Raw genomic sequence first — 8,853 nt, 5'->3', positions numbered from 1 at the left:
TTCACATTTAACAAAAACCCACCAATTCACTATCTCAACTAATTAGAATATGGTGACATGCCAATCAGCTAATCAACTCAAAACACCTGCAACGGTTTCCTGAGCCTTCAAAATGGTCTCTCAGTTTGGTTCACTAGGCTACACAATCATGGGGAAGACTGCTGATCTGACAGTTGTCCAGAAGACAATCATTGACACCCTTCACAAGGAGGGTAAGCCACAAACATTCATTGCCAAAGAAGCTGGCTGTTCACAGAGTGCTGTATCCAAGCATGTTAACAGAAAGTTGAGTGGAAGGAAAAAGATGCACAACCAACCGAGAGAACTGCAGCCTTATGAGGATTGTCAAGCAAAATCGATTCAAGAATTTGAGTGAACTTCACAAGGAATGGACTGAGGCTGGGGTCAAGGCATCAAGAGCCACCACACACAGACGTGTCAAGGAATTTGGCTACAGTTGTCGTATTCCTCTTGTTAAGCCACTCCTGAACCACAGACAACGTCAGAGGCGTCTTACCTGGGCTAAGGAGAAGAAGAACTGGACTGTTGCCCAGTGGTCCAAAGTCCTTTTTTCAGATGAGAGCAAGTTTTGTATTTCATTTGGAAACCAAGGTCCTAGAGTCTGGAGGAAGGGTGGAGAAGCTCATAGCCCAAGTTGCTTGAAGTCCAGTGTTAAGTTTCCACAGTCTGTGATGATTTGGGGTGCAATGTCATCTGCTGGTGTTGGTCCATTGTGTTTTTTGAAAACCAACGTCACTGCACCCGTTTACCAATAAATTTTGGAGCACTTCATGCTTCCTTCTGCTGAGCAGCTTTTTGAAGATGTTGATTTCATTTTCCAGCAGGATTTGGCACCTGCTCACACTGCCAAAAGCACCAAAAGTTGGTTAAATGACCATGGTGTTGGTGTGCTTTACTGGCCAGCAAACTCACCAGACCTGAACCCCATAGATAATCTATGGGGTATTGTCAAGAGGAAAATGAGAAACAAGAGACCAAAAAATGCAGATGAGCTGAAGGCCACTGTCAAAGAAACCTGGGCTTCCATACCACCTTAGTAGTGCCACAAACTGATCACCTCCATGCCATGCCGAGTTGAGGCAGTAATTAAAGCAAAAGGAGCCCCTACCATGTATTGAGTACATGTACAGTAAATGAACATGCTTTCCAGAAGGCCAACAATTCACTAATTTTTTTTTTTTATTGGTCTTATGAAGTATTCTATTTTGTTGAGATAGTGAATTGGTGGGTTTTTGTTAAATGTGAGCCAAAATCATCACAATTAAAAGAACCAAAGACTTAAACTACTTCAGTCTGTGTGCATTGAATTTATTTAATACACGAGTTTCACAATTTGAGTTGAATTACTGAAATAAATGAACTTTTCCACGACATTCTAATTCATTGAGATGCACCTGTATATACACACATATATTTTTACATTTACCTTTTTTAATAAGAGCGAAAATGTAAATATAAATATTTTAAATTACATTATGGGCAGATTTTTTTTGTCCACACACACACACACACACATATATATGTATGTATAGATGTGTGTGTTCAGGACTGTTTGATGTTTATGATATCACATCTTTTAATGAAAACATTCTTTTACAATATATTCAGTTTATATATATATTAGTTATAAGTTATAAGTAAGTGATATGTACACAAACAGCGCCAATTTATGAGAATGACCCATAAATACTATTTAAAGTGATGTTACATTTTGAAACTATTCAGTTTAGTTCAGCTTGTGTACAACATTCACACATCTGTTTTTATTATCTTTAATAAAGTTCCATTCTCTGGTGAGAAGTTTTTTTCTCTTTCACGACTAATACACCTGCTGATGTGAGCCAGCACATGGACAAACACCTGGAACCCTCTGAGACTCTCTTCCTTGTGTGAGGCATCCTGTTTCACTGCTAAGTCATTACGCTTTCTGCCACCCACACACACGCTTCTCCATGTGTCAACAGTTCTTTAGTAATTCTGAGAAGTTGAAAATTGTCTGCACTGTGAGTGTGTTATTTATAGCTCTCCAAATCCCACATGAACGCACACTTGGGCCGTTATAGCACCCACCCATATTGAGATCTTTTCTTATAAGCTGAATCGCTCTATACTGCCTTCTGTTCTAAAAAAGAATGTTGACGTTTTTTAATTGGCTCAGACTGTGTGAACACTTGTTGTTTTGTTGAGCGTTGGTGTTTTGTCCTCTGTTACTCGAGGTGCAGAATTCAGAGGTGGGTTTGGGTGTGTGTGTGAGGGTCCTTCAGATGTCCTTGGCTTCCAAACATGTAGAGGAACATTAACCTGCTTTCACACAGGTCCAGCTTTGTCCAGCTCGCACAAAGACGACACTGTTCCTCTCCTTTCCCAACAGGCAGGCTGAGACGGACACAGAATGACACCTTTGTGACAGGTTGCGCTGCTCTTCTATCTTGTCCACCAGTGGTATGAAATGAATATGGAAAATAGTGCTATTGATGTATTCTTCTCTTATGAAAACATATTGAACTAATCAAACAGACATTGAACTCTGGGACATGATGGAAAAAAGTAAAAATGTTGCAGTTTTTGGATGTCGCATTTTGGTGTCCAGCATGTTTTAGAGTGTGAGCTCATGAAGTCATTGCTAATAATAATTGCACAACAGCTTCCCGTGTCATGAGGCTGTTTTGTGTCGTGAAAAGTCACAAGGTACAACAAATTGAATCCCAGCAGGGGCAACCAGGCAAACAAGGCCTAGGAGTCATGAGAACGGTCCAATTAAGGCCAAATGAAGAGACAATCAGCTCTTGTGGGAATTTTGGTATTCCCTCTAAAATCAGTTTGAGGCACCTTCCATGAAGTTATAAGGAGATTGAGAGACAAATTACCTGATTTATACATAGAAGGTGGAAAATAGGGCATGTTTCTTTTTGTTTCTATTCTTTGTTCCTTCTTCTTCAACAAATCAATGAAAGGAGGTGCTTGAAGTTCAGAAATGTTGTTTGTACACCTCAGAAGTTCACATTAATTATTTGTTTAAAGGATTTATTAAGTACACTCCCTTTTTAACCCAGTGCTGGGTTATATTTAACCCAGCATTTTTTAGGGTGTAGATATTTGATTTTTTCCCTTTAATTCTAGTAGTTAATGAGGTTTATTACTGTTGACAGTCTAATAGGACATCAGTTTGTATATACATTCATATTGGCTTCACAGACTGTGATGATGTTTCCACAGTTAATAACACTGTGAAAGTTTTTATACTTTAATTTAAAAAAAAAAAATTAATGTGCATTTATAATTTTCTTTCGTACAGTATGATCACTGAAATCAATCTCCCATTTTTTTCTCTCTTTTGGAAAGTCATAGAAATGCTATAGTGGAGGTTTTCTTTTGCTATTTTGCTAGTTTTCATTGACCACTATGGCAGTCACCGTTTCTGAGAAATCCTGAAATGTAAAACAAGAGTTCACTGTGAATAAGACAGTATGTAATTTAGTAGTATATTATAATCTTCAGAAAATGATTTAGTGCTACAGCATACCAGTCAGCCTTATGATTAAAAGGTTATAACAAGGATATTATTAAACTAGCAGAACATGCTGTTGTATACCTGGGAGCTTTAAACTTCCTCATTAGAATTCATACTAGTCTTATGATCTCTAGCGAGAGAGCTTGTCTTCTGTATTTTGGCATCTGAGTGTAACAGATTACTGAAAAAAAGTAGGACAGGGACTTGGTTTAAATTAGCAGTTTTTGTTCGGATGCAGATAGATAAGCAATGCCAGGTTTCCATCATACGTAAAAAAAAAAAAAAAAAAAGTTTAATTAAACATAAGTTTGAATCGTTCAAAATAAGATAAACAATATGCATTTATACTTTCATAAAAACGGTATAAAGCTGTCATTGGAGCAGTACCCTAAGGTACAAAAGCTCAAAAGTAAATCTTTCACCCCTAAATGGTATATATTAGTACCTTAAAGGTACATACATAGATAGAGATATAGATAGACCTCGATATAGATAGGGTTTTCATATCATGCCAACTTTAAGTGTGATTTTTAAAATCTGTGACCAAAAGATACTTAGTGTTTAAGTCTGAATACAACATATTTGTTCAGTCATCGCATATACATTCAGCTAATGTTGACCAGAGACTACTTTAGCACTAGCTGCTGACATAAATATCACTTTAAAAACACTTAAAAATACAGAGTAGCAAATTATTTCAGCTTGAAGGCAGCGCTTTATAAATGAGTCCCTGGGCGTGTAGTTTGTTTGAGAACCTGTGAGGTGAACAGGAGTTTGCAGATGGATTCATTCTGGTTTACTGAGTTTGTATGTTTCACAACAACTGTTTTACCAGACTCCTAAGACACTTAGCAAACATGACATGCCCAGTGTGGTTCAATTTTACACCTTTGTTTTTCTATATAGGTTGAACCTTATGTTACAAAGGGGAAAAGAGAGATACGTAACTTATATACCACAAAAATAACAAAGGGCCGGTCTTTTGAAGTTCTGAGGAATGGAGATCGTATAATACAGAACATGGGAATTGTATAATGGGCGGGCCAGTATGAATAAGCAGCATTAAGAAAATAAAAAGGTACACTGATCAGTAAAGTACAGGCAAATAAAATGCCAGCCCTTTATGAGGATGATCATTTGTAAAATGCACACTGAGTTTACATACACAAGCTATCATAAGAAAAGTGTTGATATGATTGCCATCATCCAGTTAAGTCAATATTTTGTCTTTTAAAAGTCCAATTTGTCCAAAAGTGTAATTTTGGGTCTTATTCAGAATATATACAGTACTGTATATATTATATGTATATATTAATTGATTAAATTAATAATATATAATACATAAATATAATATTTACATATATTCAGTATAAAATGTTTAACTTTAATATATGATCACATATCACTTTCATTTGTCCATGTGCAATATGAAATATTTATTTTAAATATTAATTATTTATTTGCTCATGGACAAATGAAGGTAATACTTGATAAAGGTAATCCCATTTTTTTAAATTTTTTTTTAAATATGCTGATTATCATTTATATATACCAGTGTTATTTTAGTATTATTTATATACAATTATAGTTTTTATTTTTATGTTTTCAGTTTTCACTTTAGTAATTTTGCTATGTGCTTTTGTAGCTTTTTTTTGGTGCTTTTTTGTTTATTTTTATTTCAGTTTCAGTGCAGCATTTATGTCCAGTTAATAATTATAGTGCTTCAACTTATTACAGTTAGTTGCCAATGCAACATTTCTCATTTCCATTTACTTTATTTTTATTTCATCTAGAATTTTTATTTTAATTTATTTCAGATAGCAAGAATGTTTTTAATAGTTTTAGGTTTAATTTCAGTTAAGGATAACTTAGATATATACATCCTGCTTTTTTGGAAAAGTTTTAAGCAGAAAATAGATATTTAAAAAATTTCTGTACATATAAAATGTGTGATTCTGACAGGTGGCAATATCAAATCAACTTGTCCTGGTTTAAGAGTTGTTACAGTAAAGGTTCAACCACACAGGCCGACAGATTGCGAACAAGTTCTGTAATTTACATAAGATATGTTACATAATTTAGCCAAGTGGGCGGAAATGAGGAAAATTGATACGTCCATAACACCTACTCATTCATTTAATGTGCCAAATGTCCTTTTGGAATAGAATAACAAACAGCCGCAAACATTATATTCAATGCTGTTGAAAGGACACCTGTGTCTCAAGGACAGGTTTTTATGTCTTCTTTCTCCTTAAATACCCAGCACACAATGTTCTCAATGTGAGGAGAAAATGCTTATCATATTACCTATAGATTCAGCATCTAGATTTTACCGGCAGCGCTTAACATTTGATACACGGTCAGGACGGGCTGCAGGGAAGACATCCAAGAAGGCAGCTGGGGTGAACTTGATGAGAGACAGTCTAGAAACTACAGATGCATCCTAAATCACGTTTCATACCCTAAAACTGAGAGGATAGTTAGTGTTTCTATTGTGAAAGTTTCTTGGGAGGATCCTGTGTGAAATGTAGACAGTATATATTATACTACAATGAATCGTAGGGAAGGAAAGATTAGTTCGCCTCCAAAACATGAAACCAGTAATTTACTCATCCCAAACCTGTAAGAAGGTTCTTCAGATTATAAAAAGGTAAGAAAGAGATGGTTCTTTAAAGAACCTTTGACTGAATGGTTCTTTGTGGAACCAAAAATGGTTCTTCTATGGCATCGCTGTGAAGAACCTTTTGAAGCACCTTTATTTTTAAGAGTGTACAATGAATCGTAGGGAAGGAAAGATTAGTTCGCCTCCAAAACATGAAAACAGTAATTTACTCATCCCAAACCTGCGTATTAGAAGATGGTTTTGAACAAAGTTGGGATCCAAACAACACTGGACGCCACTGACTTTTATTGCGTAGCTAAAGAACACACATGACATCTTTTGGTTTTAGGAGGTTGAGATGCATTGATAACTTCAAAGCATAACATAATTTGGAGGTACATTTGCATACTGAGAACATTTACTGGAAGAGAAAACCACTGAAAATGTATATGCAAAAACTTCAGCTACAGTTGATTTTTTTTGTGTAGCTGTGATTAAATGGACAAAACATTCTGTGGTGCTTAATTTGCAAACTCATTTTATGAAAAGTCTGCACTGTTCAGCATGATTTCCCAAAGACATGCATCTTTGAAAAACGTTTGCATTTTTGCTTTGAAATTTTAATGCATACTACAAAGTCTGTACTTTGTATACTTGTTTGCTTGGAGTTTTTTGATTTTGCCAAGTATGTGAAAACTGTACTGACTGTAAAAAAAAAAAAGATGGCTGCGATTAGGTATCACAACTGAAAATTCAACATCAGAAAAAGTTATAATGTGTTGTTTCAAGTGTTTGTGCTTGACTTAAAAATGATAACTTTATTTAACCTGGATATTTATTTCAACAATGTTTAAATTGTTATAACTGCAGCGGCATCTTTTACAGTGCATGAGATGTTTAATTGCTGATATAACGCAGATTTTATATACAGTACCATTTAAAAGTTTGGGGTCTGAGTAAGATTGCACCAAGGCTGCATTTATTTGCTTGAAAATACAATAAAAGCAGTAATATTACAGTTTAAAATAAGTTAAGCAACATTTCTTATTAACAAATTTTAATATTTTTGGGGAAACCTTAAAGGCACAATATGTAAGCTTTTTTTATTAAAATATCCAAAAACCACTAGAACAGTGTAATATATTTTGCTGACTTGTGTACTTACATTATCCCAAATGTTTCGAAGAATGTTTAATTCCAGAGAAATAAGCGATTTTAACTAGTGACACGGACCGTATTTATAGTGTCATTGTGTCGCCTGCCAATGACGTCATAACCCCTCGATTTCCGTTTTGTTTTGTAGAAAACATGGAAACACCAAAGACGCTTTAATATGTTGTGCATTTCAATAGACAAGACCACAACTCCCATGATTCCACACTCAGTCACGGCATCATAAAACTACGCCTTTGTCTCTTTTGTTTATTTTGAATACACGCCCTCTAGTGGCGAAAATTACATATTGTGCCTTTAATACATTTTTTTCAGGGTTCTTTGATGAATAGAAAGTTTAAAAGAACAGCATTTAAAAAAAAGAAATAGTATAACATTATAAATGTCTTTACTGTGACATTTAAACAATTTAATGCATCCTTGCTGAATAAATGTATTCATTTAAAAAAAAAAAATCGTACTGACCCTTACCTTTTGGAAGGTAGTGTACATCTAATATTGCTACAATAATACAAAATACAATCGTGTGAACTATGACCTGTGTTTTGATCATGTGTTGAAGCAATGGCTACCTCCATCCGGAACCCTGTAGCTCAGGCTGACATACGGAGACACGTATCAGCAGTGCCTATGGAAATGTCATCACTAGTTACTGTGAAGGGAATTTTCCATTCGACTAACTTCCCTTTCCGAAGTTATCCTGATGAGGTCCCTGTGACCAGGTCACACTCACAAACAGTCTCACATTACGGAATTCAAAAATAGTATTTTTCACATGGAAAGCCGTTTGTAACTAGAGCACGATGAGTTAATAAATATCCTTGAATTTCCCATTCTGTCAAATTTTAATATCTACATCAATAAACAGAACATTTGCATCTGGTTTGAAAAGGTTTTCTGTTCAGAATAAGTTTTATTCTACTTTACACTTACAATAAATACAAAGTTGGGAAAAATAACGAAATAATCAGTCTTGTTTTGCTGCACCAAAACATTTGTGATTTTATATATGTAATTTAAAGCTTAGGCATATGTATGGTGTCGCTACACCTACGTTTACAGTGGTAGAAGCAGCATTTCAGAACTCCTTATACAGAGTGACAGAAAACCAGCACACAGTTATTTTACAGTTCTTTGCTGGTCTGTGTTTCTTAGTAAACACAGCTGGTAGCATTGCAGTAGCCTATACAGTCATTGGTACAACTAATCTTTTTAATGTGTCCCATGCACAACCAAGCCATACTGTACAATGTCTCAATGTCTTCAGCGGTTGAGATAACCCAACACATTGGCTTTCAGTGGAGCAAACCAACTAATTGTTGCTCAGTTAGTCTGAGTTCACAGAAGTTGGTCTATGTAGTCGACCACAGCGATGGAAAGAAAAACAAAATCTCAAATCTTAATTTAGAAACACCAGAAAAAAAAACAAGTCGGTGTGAGCTGATCACTGGGGTCTTCTGTTGAAATTTCCCTAAAGTGAGAAACAGAGGAAATATTAGATAACTTCTGTAAAATAAAATATTGTAACAAAAAAATACTAAAAAAA

The 8,853-nt window shown here is 35.2% G+C and overlaps 1 protein-coding gene across 3 annotated transcripts in view; it reads right to left on the bottom strand.

The window, feature by feature from the left end:
- Positions 1-8,532: 8,532 nt before the first annotated feature.
- LOC107755453 (G-protein coupled receptor family C group 5 member C-like) overlaps positions 8,533-8,853 on the bottom strand; it is an 11,187-nt gene continuing 10,866 nt past the window's right edge. For all 3 annotated transcript variants that reach the window (XM_016572235.1, XM_016572234.1, XM_016572233.1), the window contains one exon: positions 8,533-8,778. In XM_016572235.1, the coding sequence (XP_016427721.1) occupies positions 8,752-8,778 (27 nt within the window). In that variant the 3' untranslated portion in view covers positions 8,533-8,751. The remainder of the gene's footprint in view (positions 8,779-8,853) is intronic.

This window comes from Sinocyclocheilus rhinocerous, unplaced genomic scaffold, assembly GCF_001515625.1.
Source record: "Sinocyclocheilus rhinocerous isolate Xijiao unplaced genomic scaffold, SAMN03320098_v1.1 scaffold140, whole genome shotgun sequence".
Taxonomy (NCBI): domain Eukaryota; kingdom Metazoa; phylum Chordata; class Actinopteri; order Cypriniformes; family Cyprinidae; genus Sinocyclocheilus; species Sinocyclocheilus rhinocerous.
Note: the sequence above shows the minus strand (reverse complement) of the source record. Positions and strands in the feature narration are given on the sequence as shown.